Genomic DNA, 15,843 nt, shown 5'->3' with positions numbered 1-15,843 from the left:
TTTTTTTTTTTTTTTTTTTTTTTTTTTTTTTTTTTTTTTACTTTCATTTCTTGCTTCTTTTATCCTTAAGCTCAGCAATAAACTAGCACTCTATGGTTAAAAAGTCAGGAGAACAGATGTATGGTACCAGTGCACCAGAATCTGTATTTCAGCTACAGAGTGTAAATTATAAGGAAGTCCTTCCAAGAAGCCTTGAGAGTATCTAGCTAGCTTTTGTTGAATGAAGTTGCAACAACAAGGATGATGATGATGATTATTATCATTATTCCAGTCACTTGATTGCACTAAAGCAAACACTTCAGTCAAAGTTCATTCAGGGTTCACTGTTCAGCTTGCTGCTTTTAAGGTGATTCCTGAAGAAACTTCACCGAGCACTGCACATTTTGCAGCGTGTTTCAGTCATCTCCAAGCCAGGCTTCTTACCAGGGCCCTGCTTGTCTCTCTGCTAACTCTGCAAAGCATTTGGAGGCCAAACTACATTACCAAGCATCACACAATAAATGTTGAGGATTTTGATGTTAGCAGCCACATGCTAAAGTGATTTTACAGGCCTCCTTTCTTATCCTTATCTTGTCCTTCACTCTTTTCATGTACATGTCCCATTTGAGAGGGAATATGTCTGGTGATTACAGCATGTGGAAGCTTGTTTTCATTATATTTGGTTAAGTTCACTTTACCACAGAGAGTGTGGGTGAGCAGTGAGAGAAGAGAGTCAAAATGACTGTGTTGGGGTGTCTGGATGTGGCTCTGCCTCAGGTTGTGGTGCTGGGCATCACACAAGACCAGCCTCCACACCTCACCCCAGCCCCTGATGGCCACCTGAGGACAGCTCAGGGCAAGCAATCTGTCCTGGTCCCTCCTGCAGCCTACTTTGCCTTGCTGTCCTCAGAGGCCACCCAAAATCAGGGCAGTCAGAGGTCCCTGCTCTCCCCCTGAACTGCCACAGTAACTCCTCATGGTTTGGGACCTGTTAGAGTCTTTATGAAGTACTTTGATCTATCAGAGCAATAAAAAAGGATACACTGAAGTTTGACAACCTTAGCAAGGTGTCTCTACTCTCAGTAGGAAACTGTGGAGGAGAGACCAAAAAGGTGAACAAGCTTTCCCAAAGCATATCTCAGAGGGAAGCCTCTCCTTTAGGGCAGGATACAGAGTACCATGCTCCCTCTGCCTAGGAAGATTGTCTGTGTTTTGGAACCCTGCATATGCGAGTGGACAGGGACAGTCTTGCATTACTTTGTTAATTCAGTGATCTATACAGATGAAGGTCAAAGTACCCATTTTTAAGAAATTATAAGTCAGCTTATAACACTTACCAACAAGAAGAAGTGGCACATCAGGCTGCTAGTTTGGCAAGGAGACACTCTGACACGGACACTGCATCAGCAGATTCCTTTCCACACCGAGAAGCCAATGCATTAACCAGGCCTTTGAGGAAACTTCCGTAACACCATGGCTCCTGACATCAGGGCATTACCCCATCACATCTGGCCGTGTTTGTGAAGTGCTCCTCTCCCGCTTTCCAGGTGAGGAAGAGAGAGAGAAGTTGCACCAGAAGCTTTGGTGGAAGCAGAACTGAGACCTCAAGTCACACAGCACATTCAGGACCAAGCCACTGCAGACCCCAGTACAGTGATCCAGACCTTTGGGAGCTCTTTTCCCAAACTCCCCATGGCAAATGGACAAAGGACCAGCCCAAAAACTCGCCACTGAGTTGTCCAAAGCAGAGACAGGAATCCTGCTTGCACAGACCCCCTGCAGTCAGTAAAAAACAGGTTGAAATATGGGAGCCATCTCTTCGTTTATTCTAAATGAAGTTATACGCAATCTACCCTGATCTGGAATAACTTAGCCATAGCTCAACAGACATTGCTGGGCCTGGGTGGTTTTCTGAGGTGCAACACTTCTCTTAGGTAAAAGTTTTTCTTAAAAAATCCCCAAACATCCAGATGTTCCTGTGTATTATCATGCTAGATGGTCCCTGATTCCTGGCTTCATGAATTTGAATTTTTCAACTGGGAGAGACCAATGGAGACCGTCACCAGCTCCTTCAGAATTGTTCTGTCCCTTACTTAGAAGCAGATAGCCTGTATTTACTTCTCAGTCACTCTAACAAGTCACCCATCTCCCTGTTGAAGCAAGGAGCTGCCAAGCAGGGCTGGAAATGGTAACAGTTTCTACACCATCAACACATTTTATGTGTCGATTTAAAATCCAGAAGACTTTAACAACCAGGAAGAGATTTGCAATGTTGATGTGCTCTAAAGACAGCTTGGCAGAAGCTAGCTGATTTTCTCTTATAAGCATGCACCTTCACCTGGGATATGTTGAACACATGATTTCTGGCCTTCCTGTTGGTCCAGACATCAAACCCAATATTCATTTTATCTTCTTTTCATAGACTTTATTAGCAGTAAGATGCACAGTAAGGATGGCACAGGAGGTGGTTTTCATTTTCCCTGCACTCCAAGTCCAAGTCTCTGCCTGGACCTCAGCTTTTTGCCTCATTGCTTTAATCTACCAAACACTATACTATAGTAAGAACGCATTTCCTCAATATAAAACAACAGCAAGAACAGAACAGTCCAAAATAACTGTAGGAAGGGATTAATCAGATCAGCTGCATAATAAAACATCAGCCATAGGACTGAGTTGGTCTTTTTTTTTTTTTTTTAATATTTAAGCCACATTTTGAGCAAACCAATGGCATGACAGTTTGAAGATAAAAGACTTCCATTTAAGCACACTCAAGTATGCAATTGCAGAATGCACCATACAAGCATTTTGGATACCTGCCTTCTGGATTCAGCTGTTAAGTCCAAAGAAGTGTCAGAAAGCACAGTGTTTAGAAAAACTTGCAACTGCTTTTGCTGAAAACCTTCGTTCCGTCAGAATACCTGCCTCTTCTAACAAGTGGCTGTGTATAGATAAACATCCCTGCTTCATCTTTGACAGCAATGGAAATTGGGCCGGTTATGACTGCAGGCTGAAACACTGAGCCCAATGTTTTATGCTACTCTCATAGTCTTTTCTGAAGTAACATGTCAGAGGAACATTCATAATTGTAATGTATTCCATACATTTTCTGGTATAATCAGTACACAAGAGACTCTTCGGATGTGCAGTCACTGGGGAGCAGTGCCTACCCTGTTTTGACTCAGATGCAATATGATCTTTACCCTTTGCTGTAAATTGGCTCAGAGCACATCTTTATGTGTCAGTTTTGCCTGCTCGCTTTCAGATGTTACCAGCTCCAAGTGCTATGGAGCTGCTTTGGAGTACATGTGATTTTCATTTTACACATTTTTCAGTTCCTTCATATGCCCGAATGAAAAATCCAGCGTTCAGGGACATCACGTGGACTTATGATACTCTCTGGTGGGACTTTGTGTTCAGAACCTAATGAATGGATTATTCTCATCCACATGTGGCATTTCCCAGCTGTGGGAGATATGTTATTATTCCTTGTTTATTTTGCAGCTTCTGCACGAGCACGTTGAGCTGGTTCCTTTGTGGAAAACCTTTACAAGTCACTCTGGGGCAGGCTGTTTTGCAGCACATGGACCCAATCCTGACAACAGCAAGTAGCACTGAGCACAGACCTCAGCGCTTATGTTGGAGGAGTCACTGGTACGTCCTAGATAGAAGGGGACATCATGTGTGACAAGAAAGGAGGGAGTTTAGAAAGGTACGTGAGATAAATGTGTAGGAGAGGATGACAGGGAAAACAAGTGAGAAAAAGCTTTTTTTAGCCTGGCTACACAAAAAGTTTTACATCTACTTTACTTCTTTCCACTTTCGAAACTATTTCAGCTACATTTACAGACAGCAGCAGTCTCAAAGATAGCAAATTCAACAAGCATTACAGATAGAGTCAGTTGGCTAGAGAAGACATACTCTACGAATGTCTTCATGCCAGGAGAAAAGGTGGTAGGAGGAGCCCTATTTTTAGTAGTTGGGCCACAGGGGATCTAACTCAAGGACAACCTGCTGCTGGGACCCCCAACTTCAAGCAACATGTCCCTTGCAGAAGGCCTTGATTTGCATTTGCAGGTGTCTAAGTGAGTGCCAAGTAAAAGACAAAGCAAAGCCAGCTACGAGAACGCATGCCAGTCTTCTACATCTGGTGTACCTGCTGGAATGGTATCAACCCATATCCACCAAGGGTGTGTGTTGGTGCTGTGGGAAGTGAAGTGTGAGCTGTTGTGCAGTGAGAGATAAGAAGCCGGGGAGTGCAAAGACAAACTCTCTCTCTTTACTGCATTGCAGAGGCTTCCCCTGCCCCTTCCCACCCTGCTCCCACAAACAGGACAACTCCGAGCACACTGCGTGGGAGTAACACCAGAAGCTGAATCAAGACATTGCTGCAGGGACCCTGTTGTTAACATGTGTATGCTTTCCTTTCTGTAAGCCTGGACTTATTACTGGCTGCCATAAATTACAGAAGATCATGCTCTCAGCATAACCTTCTGCTCATATCCTCCTCTGTGAGACGCAAACCCCTTTATGGTTAGCTACACCACCATTGCTTTGAGGTTAAATTATTACAAATAATGCTCACGGCCTCATGCATTTACTCTCAGTTGTTCTCAGTTCAAAATCCCTGAGTCGCTCTCCTCTAATTCTGAGCAAGGCATTTAATGGACTGAATAAAAGAGTTTTATCCCCAAAACTATTTTTCCTCTCACTTCTTTGCATTGCAGAGCCCCTGCCTAAAGCCCCCATACCCAGCAGAGCATGCCCCCTCACTGCCACATCTGCAAGCTGTTAGCCCAAAGTTGCAGCTCTGCAAGCAAGCAGTTTTGCGTCGGGGGATACTCCACTGTCTTAAAAAGCCAAAGGTTTCTGACTGAAAAAACTCTGTCAGAGTGCTCCAAAGCAGGCTGCTGGCCATCCACCGGCACGAGGACAGCCAGCTGCCCGTCTGTCCCAGCGGGTGCTCAGGCCATGGCTGTCACCCAGATGAATCTATGATACCCAGATGATTTGATGATTCCATGCTCTCCCTGCCTGGCTGGGGCTGTGGGAACCAGGCGAGTGCTGGGCTCTGTACAGGGTCCTGCTGCCATTCCCTGTCTTCTCCAAGGCCAGCAAGGAGAAAGTGGAAGCTGACCCACCAGCCATTAGGTAAAGTCCTCCTTGTCGGTTCTGGTCTTGCTTTCCTCTGTACCTTTCTGCCACACCAAGATAGTTTCCCAAAGTGAACCAGGCTACCAGCTCCCTCCAGGCACATCCTAGAGGCAGACTAATGACAAAGCAATTTCAGTATGAAGCCTTTGTTTCTGAACTAGAATCCTAGACCAGTTTGCCAGACTCAGAATGGAAATAATTTTAAACTATGATATTAAGACTCCTGTTTTCTCAATCCATTTATGAAAGAGTAATATGGGAGGGCATGGTGAGCGATAAGGTGGACATTATGTTTGGCTCTGAAGGAATGCAGCCCTTCCTAACATAAAGCTTTTTAATCACGCTCTACTAACATCACCTTAATCTCAGGTTTGCATAGGTTTGCAGTATGCTTGTTGTCATACTGACAGAATTTCATAATTTTTTTTTACTTTTCTTTTCAGACCTTGCAGTCCTAAAGTCACAGGAAATCATTTCTTTTTGCATTTACTCCACCATTCGTCTAGTATGCAATGATTTAACAGAGGAGAGGAGAGTTCATTTAATCCTTGTGCAGATGACGGTAATATTGCAAAATGTAAGTCCTGCATGACATGTCCTGAGTCAGGGTTGTCTTGGTGGACACTGAGTTGACCAGAAGGCAGCAGCGTGCTCTTCAACAAGTATGTCCAACAGAATCCTTGTCTGGATTTGGCAGAGTGTTGCCAGCATGTGGAGGGAGGTGATCACTCCTCTCTACTCAGCCCAGTGAGACCCATCTGGAGGACTGTATCCAGTGCTGGGACCCCCTGTACAGAAGGACTTACTGGAGTGAGTCCAGAAAAGGTGTCTTGAAGATGATGAAGGGATAGGAGCATCTCTTTCATCAGGAAAAGCTGAGAGAACTGGGGCAGTCCAGACTGGAGAAGTGAATGCTCAGAGAGGAGTATATCACTTTGTATAGATAGTAGGAGCAAAGACAGTGGGAGTAAAGAAGATAGATCTTGTAGCAGTGTCCAGGACAGGACAAGAGGCAATGGGCACACACTTGAATACAGGAAATTCCATCTAAACAGAAGAGCATTTTTCTCCTGTGCAGGTGGTCAAACACTGGAACAGATTGCCCAGAGAGGCTGTGAAGTGTCCATCCTTAGAGATACTCAAACCCAGCTGAACACAATCCTGAGCAACCTGCCGTGGCTGACCTGTTATGGACAGGGATGGGACTGGGCACTCTCCAGAGCTGTCATCCAGCCTCAGCACCACCACAGTTTTACCCTACAGTTCTACCACATAGCACTAAGTTCCAATTAATAAACATGTTTGAGGATATAGTAGAAGTAGTACTGTTCTACAAGGTAAGGACAGCTCAGATGGTAACAAGTGTAAATAAAGTTTTTAAATAAAATAAAATATTTTTTAAATGTTATTTTGCACACAGGTTCAAATGTAAAGCATTTGTCACCTCCAACTCACTTACCAAGATCTTTTGATGATTCTTTTTCTTCTCTCCATTCATGCTCATGCTGCTGCAAATCTGAAATTGCCTGAAAGGAGTTGGTTTTACCTGTACATGTTTTACACTAAGATTTTGTTTTCCTATCTGTATACATAGCTCTGGACTTTCTAAATCTATGATCCAACAATTCTATGGCTACTTACAGCATCTTTCCACCGAGGAACAGCTCCCATCGTGCCATTCATGACGCAGAGGCAAGCCTGTTCTGAAGGTGGATGGTTCACCCATATTTTCTGTCTGACTTAGAAAAGTGGAGCCTGGCTGTAGCCAACTCATGTAGGAGGTTCTTGTGTGTAGAAAGAAAACGGGTACATGAAAACCAGGCTGGGTGCAATGGATGCCACTATTGGCTCTTGATACAGAAATATAGAAACTATATATCACACATGGTACCAGTGGAAGCTACCTGCTTCCTGCCCACCTGGATTGCCAAGGAATGAGTGAAAAATCTAATCACTGTTGTAAGCCCAGAGTTGGCCAACAGCAGTGAGGTATAGATGCAGAGGCCATCAGCCAGACGGTGTGACTGTGAAATGTGGCATTCCTAAAACCTTTGTATCTCATCTAAATTTACTTCTAGACTCCATCTTGCAAGGGTAAGTACATCCTGTAGTAGGCTCCAGTTGGTATGCAAACCAGTAGGCTTGCCTGTGCAGTTTTTTGTTTTCCCTTGAGTGGATTTCAGCTATAATTATTTTCTACAAAAAATTGCAAAAAGGGCCACTGACCTCTCGCAATTTAATTTTTCATTGTTCCCATTCTTCCAACGTAATATCTCAACATAACTGAATATGAAGAATCACACTTTTCTGTTGGTCACTGTGGAAGCTCTTATTTGTCAGCAAAAACTAGGCACAGCAGTGTGTCCTGTGGTAACACACAGGTTAGATGCCAAGTTTTCATTCCAGAGACCCAAATGGCCACACGTGTGCGAAGTCTGGAGCGCTGAGTTTGGGGTGAGGGGTTGACTCCTGCCCTCAGTTTGTGACCAAGGAGCAGGGTAACAGCAGGGCTCACTAGCTTTGGGCTACCAACGCCGAATTACAGCAGAAGGGGTGGCTGCAGCCCATCAAGCTGATTTCTGACTTGTTTCTGGACAGAAAAATCATTGTAGCTTGTTCACAAAGAGCTGGTGCTGAGGACAGGAAGAAAGGGAATTTTGAATGATTTGATTATTTTTCCCAGTTTGCATGTTTTCATCATTTATGAAGAGGGATGCTTCCTCCCATAAAATGTCACACTGACATTCCTGCCACTGGTTTCCACCTGCCCACACATGCTTCCCCAGCAGCTCTTCTTGCATAAGCCACAGTTTGTCCTGGTTTCAATGCAAGCAAACAGAAAATGGCTGATCCCTACTGTGTGAGTTAAAGGAGGCATTATGTGTACTTTATGCTGTTCAGCTGGCAGTAATTCAGAGAAGGGACTTAGTGATACAGTGAGAATCTCATCCATCATGGGCAATGACTCCTGGTGCCTATCACATCGAGGTCAGCTGAATGGAAAGTGTTGGGTACAGGAACTGAAAACCTTGATCGTGCAAACAAGCTGCCAAATCAAAATGAGAACATACCTCCCTGTTCTACACTTAAAATAAAGAAATGGAGACAGTGTCAAGCTCTCTAATTCCAGAACAATAGCAACCGTTCAGCCTTTGGAGCCAGGGACTTGTGCCTTCACAGCTGGCCACAAAGTGATTTTCTTCTATGATCCCAAAGAGGGGAGGAGCTCAGACTGCAAAACTCAGAGAGGTCTTTGTCATAGCAGAAGGATAAGCAGACAGCAGAGGGCTAAGTCTTGCTCTCAGGGCAGAATGCAAACACATTCAGCTGTTTATTTCACAGACATTTCAGTCCTGACATCAGCTGAATGACTTGTGTCTGATTAACCAGCCATCTCACCAAACGTTGTGCCTTGACCTAAGGGCCAGCAGCTGGATATGCATCTTAAAGGATGTCAAAGACGAGTGACAGTTTTAAGGCAGGCTTTGTGGCAAGCCAGCAGTGCTGGTGCAGTCACCTCCAGGGTGCCAGCACCTGAGAGAAAGCCAGCAACCCACACCTATTGAGCAGGGACTCTCCTCACCACCACCACACACCCCTTCTCAATTCTCCTGTGCCATGTGAGGGAGAAGCGCCATCACTGCAGCACCCATCCATAACCTTTACCTACTCCAGGTGAACCCACCAGACTCCTTGCCACCATGCCAGACAGTAAGTCAGGCACTGTCTGGGTACTGTTAATTCCCAGTTCCTCTAGTTCTGTACGCTTATACGCCTCTGTACACCTGTAAAAATTTTTGTCTCATCATGCGTATGGAAGGCCTGCACTTCCAACTGGCATTTAGTTGTCTCTGACAGTGCCATCAGCCAGGCTTACTAAGTGAATAACTGTTCTTTGTATTCTTTTCCGGTTTTGTGCTCCACAGCCAGCACAGATTCTTGGCCCCCTGTCCCAACCTTAAAGCTGAGCTTCCCAACAAGCACGTTTGCACCATCATGTAAGAAAAACCGAGGTCAGAAGAGGATCAGAAGGGAAACGCAACCTGATGCCCATGAGCACAGCACAAAGGAGCTTCTCATACTCAGAGAAAACTTGTCACACTGTACAGAAGATACAGGTATCCACACAGCAAACAAATGCTACGAAAATTGTATTTAAGAAGCATAGGGGAGCGTAGGGTGTTTTACCAGCTGACTTATTGCCAGGGAGACACTGCCTAGCAGCGTCTTGTGTTCTTGAGTGTCTAGCAGTGTCTTGTGCTCCATGAGTTTGCACAGTGGACAAGTCACCACTGCTCTGGAGGGGCTCATGGCTGAAAGAGGCAAGAGTGCTATATATCCACTGCAAAGATGTGTGAGGAAAATCATGGGATGCCTGTATACATGCTGTCTTGCTCAAGCTACTAATCATCATCTCCGTGAAAAAAAGACTTTCTACACGTTTTTAACACAGGAAAGTGAAAAACAATCTGGGTGTAACAAGCTTTCGAGGTACATGAGAGGTAAGGCTCAGCATCTATGAAATGAAAGGAAATTAAGTACAAGGCAAAACAGCTAAAGAAACTGAAGAAGGACATGAGCAAATGACAGCAAGACAGGGTCGCCAAATGCTGGCTCCAGTGAGACTAGTTTTTTAAGAGAAGCAAACAATTTGCCCAAGTTTCACCTCAAGGGTCATATTTTTTCAAATAGTAATAGAAATGTCACCCGTCTTCTGATGACTGGAATTTGTATATATATGTATCTATATATTATGTATGTAAGTGTGTGTGTGTGTATAGATACATAATAGTGTTCAGTGTATCTTCAGAGTTTGAATTTGTTCAGTCCAACTGGTTCTTCAAAAGGTCAAGAGGTACCCATCTGTTGGAGGGCTTTGATTTTCTGATCTTTTTTTAAGAGATTAATAAAGACAAGTGACTTCCTGGAAAAATGTTTCAGATGTGAAATTGGACAATGTTAGATGCGCACATTGTCAGGCAACAAAATATTTATGCAGGACTAATTCCAGTATCCAGTATTGGTTCACTACATAGATTGCTGAACTCTCTTTCATCTGTCTTCCTAGTTTATGCCAGCAGCTTGAAAAACAAAACAAATCATATTTTTAATAACAAAGGAAACCCTGCTTAAATTAAAACCCCTTTTTAACATTTAATGTTCAACTGAGCCAAAGAAGGAAGCCATGGTGAAAGCAAACAAATATGAAATGTGAAGAATTTCACTCCATTTACGCCGGGTAAAAGCTGCTTAGCTTGATCTGGTTGCTAAACTGATCAACAAGCAGATTCAGCTCTCAAGTTAAAACTCCCTCTAATGGCAACTGCATAAAGGACAGAGTTTGAAAAAATGAAAAGCATCTCGCTGCATTTGAAATGCTTGTTCGGCTGGTTAGTATAAATACTTTTGAAAAGTGAAACTTTAGCTGGTGCCCAAGATTCTTTTAAAGTACAACAAATTCGTTTACATTCCTGATAAAATTTTATGTGCTTTGTAGGATGTATTATGTAAAAATTTACATGTTATGTAAAACATGTTTTTTCCAATGTGTTTGTTGCTTTAACAGACTCGCTTAGAAAAGCACCCAACAATGGATAACTCCTCCCATCCACGAAAAGATCCTGCTGTTCAGCGACACCACTACCGACAGAAACACTAAACATTTTCAGAGATACTTACAGAATCAGAAATTCAGGGCTCAGATTTATTCATAGCAAAAAAAGCATTTTTACCTGTGCAGTGAGAACCAGGAAGTATTTCATTCTGCTCACAAATACCAAAGAGAAATCATCTTTATAAAATAATAAAAAATAAGAACAAATCACAGCTCTTTTCAGTTGGCTGAGCGCTGCCTGCAGGATAAAAATGTAAAGGAAGGAAAGTAATCAAGGGATTACTCGTTAGCACTAGATGTGATAGCAGTAATGTATAGCGAAAAACTTACAAAATCATGAATTTAGAAAGCTTCAAGCTCAGGCATAACATGAGCTGATAATGCCTTTTTCTACAACCTTGAGGGCATTTCAGGTTCCCAGGTAAATTCTAGTAGTTAATCTCCTTTATTTCTGCTGTCCCTGCAAAAGGGTGTAGAATTACAAAACTGAGAGATCATGGCTTGATTTTTCATTAGCAGGGATGATTCTGTGCATCATTTTTACAGTCAAAATTTTACAGTCAATTACCACAGCACAAGAATCTCAAGTTCTTGCTGGTCAAAGATGAAATGTTTACAGAAGGGAGATACTGTAGGGGGTGGAAATACAGAATAAAGTCAGCTGAATGTTTAAAAAAAAAAAAAAAGAAAAAAAAAAAGAAAAACCTTTTATTCAAAAACTGAATTTTTAAGAATGCTGTCTTTTATCCAAAAGCTCACCAGAACCATTATCCTCAAATCCAGTCTAGTAACTCTTCTGCTTTAGGGACAGAAGCTTTTATAGAGAGATGTGGAATAAACCTGTATTTTTTGCTAGCATGCACTTCCCTTTCAGAATAAAGTAGGCATTTGGAATCTGATCTAAACCTCACCTAAGTTAACAAAAAGAGTCTTGCAAATTCACACGAGCCTATGTGCACCATAGTTATCTCTTCTCTTAGTTTCTGGAAGTTCAAAGCAGAAATGACCACTTACCCCACCAAGATTAACTAGTAAGTATATTGATAAAAGAATAAGAATATTCTGAAAGTAGGGCATACTTGCCCTAGAGATACTAGAGACAAAGCAGAGATCAGGAATATGTCTGTGCTTGTAGGTAATCTCATTTTATTGAACGGTTTGAAGTGCTGCTTAACATAACAACACTTTACAGTCTGTACATGCAGTTTCAATTTTAAAAAATTAAATATATTTATTTTTTCAGAAGAGAAAACATGCATATTTATGCACATCATTTTGAGATAAAAGAATTACCATCTACAGTAGAAACTCCTCTTTACAAATCTTTTAAGAGACAAGGCAGGCAGTAGCAACTCTGCAGAAAGCAAAGCACACAAACTCTCTACATTGAAGGTATAGTTTATTCATTGAGAGACACTAGCAACTGCAGAAGAAGGTCGTTTAAGGATGGATTCAACTGAAAATGACAGTGGCTCAGTTGTTGAAAGTTTTGTTGTGGCCTGTTTGGCCCCAAAGAAGTCTTTCGTGCATTTGTCTACTGTAAGCTTGTATTTTTGGTTCTCTTTAATGGCACACTCTCTGTATTTCTTAGAAGCATCTTCAAAAGTCTCTTTGACAAATGATGTTCTCAGCTCTGCTCCTGATCTGTCAGGAAATGTTTGCTGGAACAGTGACTGAAATAGATTGTATTTGAGCGGTGGAGGGGGCTTGGTACTCTCTTTGCTGATCTTGCTTAATATCTGTTCCTGAGGAGCTAGAGAATCCTTATCAGAAATCTGAGAGAAAGTCCTTTTCGGGGGAGAGAAAGCCCTTTTCGGGGGAGAGAAAGCTGACCTCTCACGAGCTTCCTGAGGAAGGCACAGTATCTCCTGACCTGACTGCTGAATGTCTTGTGTGTGGGTCAGAACGAGTGGATTTTCCAGTTTTGGAGAGATGATGTCGTGCTCAGTGTTTGGACATTCCTGACTTTGTGAGACCTTGGCATCCCAAGCTGCCCCAGGTTTGAGAGCTTGGACAGTAGTTGCGTTTAACAGGCATTGCTGGTAGAGGAGAGCATCGCTAATGGGGCCACATTTTGGCCACACTAAGAACCTAGAGGACAGGGGATACTGCCTGTAGGTAGTGGCTACACTCACATTTGAAGAAATCAGTTCCATGTTGCTGGATCCTGAATACTGCATGGTTAGATCGAGGCAGGTTGGTAAAAAATTGCAAAACTCCTTGTTTGGAGTATCAACTTGTGTAGTGTTGAAGGCTGTTTTATACGAGTTGTATTCAGCTCCATGCATCATGCGGTTAGGGAGAAAAAGGGCAGCTGCTTGTGTAGCTTCCATCATCTCTCTCTCTTTATACTCTCTCTCTAGCATAATGTTCTCCAACTCCTTATCAGCAAAAGCCCGTCTCTTTCTCATCCTGTCACTTACAGGGGGTGGCAAAGGTGAATTCCCTCCCAGGTAAGGGTCTGTTGGAATAGGACGGTAACCTAAAACGACAAAGCAGCATTAGGGACGAAGCTGCGTAAGAAAAACATTAAAGCTGTGTTTGCAAAAGGGCTCCATTTGGAGCCAGCCCCACCAGGTGCCGAGCACTTGCTACAAACCCCGGACACCGTCAGCTCCTCCTGCAGTCATTGTGCCCCGGGGGCTTAGCTCCCTGCGCCCTCAGGCACATGCAGTACAAGGTCCTCACCCCTGATAAGCAAGCCCTGCTCCTCTGACATGTGGAGTCTCCTTCAAAGCTAGCTGATTAGTAACTTTAAAAAGCAACTACAAAACAGCAGATCGGGGCAGGGGGGAGGGTGGCAAAACACTTCTGTGTGTTATGACTAGTATTGTGTCACGCAGCTTAAGGAGATAACCATCGATTTTTAACAAAAACAAAAAATATTCAAATATTTTATTTCATCCGAACCAAAAAAGAACCTTAATAAAACATAAACATTGGGTCTCCAGTATATTCAATTGCCAGGCTAACAGGATTCATTTAATATAACTGGTAGGGTCCAATCCTGTTTGGTCTGCCCAGACAAGTAATCCCATTGAATTAATGGAACTACTTACATGAGTAAGGAGAACAGGGTTTTGCCTGTTTTCACTCCCATTCCTCTCACACAGGTTTCCCCATTGCCAAGGAAGTTATCTATACCTACAGCTGATGCCTTTTCTACTCTCTAAAGATGAATCACTATGTACACATTCCTACAGATGGCAGAAAATTCCAAGGAAAACTAGGAGAAAAGAAAAAGAAAGTTAAGATAAATTAGAGGAAAGAATACAGAAGAGATTTTTGTCTTAAAGTGAAGACGAAAAGTAGAGGTTTCTAACAGGAGAAAATTTTAGTTGTTCTTGCACAGGCAAAGAAAAGAGGATTCTATTTTGGGGGCGCAGGGAGGAGGGAAGGTAGATTTGAGAACTGTAATGTTTTACAGGGCCACAGTTCAGAAAGTAATTACAGCAGACATAGAAATAAATTTGGACACAATCCGAAGAGGGCAGGGGGAACAAAAAATACACGCTCTCACTAAAATATCCGTCTTTAAAATGTCTTTTTTCCACAGTTAACGTTTTCGACAGGAAAAAAAGAAAGAAAAAAAAAGAGCAGCCTATTACGCATATCTTACTATTGATAAGCCAGCAAACGGTGCTGCTGCGTTAGGCGTTCAGATCAAAAGGAAGAGGGGGGGGGGAAAAAAAAACCTAATTGATGTACTCATTTGTTGATAAAAAACAAGTGCGGATAAAGAACCCTGCGCTGCCAAACGCCGCTGGGTAGTCATGTAAAAAGAATGTCAGCTTGTAACAGTAACTCTCAAATTTCAAATTACCGTTGCTAGCATTTCAGGCATTATAGGCAGTAACTGAAATTCCAGCCACGCAGGGCAGGAGCCGCGGGCGGAGGCTCCGAGGGCACCCGGCACCCCTTGGGGCGCGGGCGGCGGGGACCCCCGCATCCACGGCTACCCGGCGCCGGTAGCGGACCGCGCTTTAACGCCGTCCCTCCTAGGTTTCGGCAGATAACGCTGCATTTCACCACGCGTGTGCGTGAGGAGCCGCCCCAGGGCCGGGAGCTGGGGCTTCTTCTCCCGGGGCAGAGCGAGGTTTCCCCGCCGGCGGCCGGAGCCCGGGGCGGCCCGCGGAAGGGCGGGGGGATGGCGCTTACCTTCCAGGATGCTCTTGGCCAGGAGGCTGGGCGTCCGGACGTGCCTCTGGTAGACGGCTTTGCGCTCCAGGCTCGCCTGCTTCCCCGCCAGACCCTTCTTGTCCTAGGAGAGCCACCGGACGGCGCCGTCAGCCCGACGGCCGCCCGCCCCGTCCCTTCCCGACCCGTCCCGTCCCGTCCCCTCTCACCTCGGTGGCCTGCTGCCGTCGGAGGGCCACCTGGGCGGCCATGACCCGCTGCCGCTCCACCACCAGCAGGCAGTTGGCGCACTGGCAGTCGCGCCAGCGGCAGAACCGCTTGTGTCCCTTCAGGCACGACACCACGCCGTGATTGCGGCACCGGGCGCACTTGGGCGTGCGGCTCAGCTTCCGCGGCTCGCCCCGCCGCGGGGCCGCCGCCGTCCCTTCCTCGCCTTCCTCCTCCTCCTCTTCCTCCTCCGGGCCGGCGCTGCTGCGCGGCGCGTCGGGGGCCTCGGCCGCCTCCCCCTCCACGCTCTCCACGTCGATCTCCCAGTCGGCGGCGGCGCGTCCTTCGGCCATGGCTCCTCGGCGGCGCAGCTGCAAGAGAGGTGTCAGGCCGCCCGCCCCCGCGGCGGGACGGCAGCCCGGGCACACCCGGCTCCCGCGATGCCCCGCCGCCGCCCGACCCGCCGGCAACCCCGCCGAGACGCACCCCCGTCGGGAAGCCACGGCAGGGCCCGCTCGAGATGTCATCATCCCCCGTGCCCCTCGACGGCCGCTTTTGCCCTCTCCCGCCCAGGCTTCCCGGGGAACTGTGCTTGCCCGCCGCAGAAAGGAGCGCGTCTGCAGCGCCCAGGATGCGGGAGAAACCGCCGCGGGGCGATGCCGGGCGCCGCAGGGCTGCGAGGCTGTCAGCTCCCCGCGGAGACCTGCTTATTTCAGGGTCCCGACAACCCTCCTGCCCGCCTCCTTCAGACTTAG

The 15,843-nt window shown here is 45.2% G+C and overlaps 1 protein-coding gene across 1 annotated transcript; it reads right to left on the bottom strand.

Annotated features, from left to right (window-relative positions):
* Positions 1-11,873: 11,873 nt before the first annotated feature.
* Positions 11,874-15,454, bottom strand: DMRT2 (doublesex and mab-3 related transcription factor 2). Its single transcript, XM_014964878.1, has 3 exons — positions 15,091-15,454; positions 14,903-15,005; positions 11,874-13,226 (listed from the first exon to the last, which is right to left on the bottom strand). Exons 1-3 carry the CDS (start codon positions 15,439-15,441, stop codon positions 12,148-12,150), a joined length of 1,533 nt encoding a protein of 510 aa, XP_014820364.1. The 5' UTR covers positions 15,442-15,454; the 3' UTR covers positions 11,874-12,147.
* Positions 15,455-15,843: the final 389 nt, after the last annotated feature.

This window comes from Calidris pugnax, unplaced genomic scaffold (genome assembly GCF_001431845.1).
Source record: "Calidris pugnax isolate Ruff unplaced genomic scaffold, ASM143184v1 scaffold273, whole genome shotgun sequence".
Classification (NCBI taxonomy): Eukaryota; Metazoa; Chordata; class Aves; order Charadriiformes; family Scolopacidae; genus Calidris; species Calidris pugnax.
The sequence above is the reverse complement of the archived record's forward strand: the minus strand, read 5'-3'. Positions and strand labels throughout refer to the sequence as shown.

Excerpts from the sequence above, each read along its gene's own strand:
- DMRT2 (XM_014964878.1), bottom strand. The coding sequence starts at position 15,441 with ATGGCCGAAGGACGCGCCGCCGCCGACTGGGAGATCGACGTGGAGAGC. Across the intron at positions 15,006-15,090 it reads GACGGCAGCAGGCCACCGAG|GACAAGAAGGGTCTGGCGGG; the intron begins GTGAGAGGGGAC and ends TGGCTCTCCTAG. Across the intron at positions 13,227-14,902 it reads GGCCAAGAGCATCCTGGAAG|GTTACCGTCCTATTCCAACA; the intron begins GTAAGCGCCATC and ends TTGTCGTTTTAG.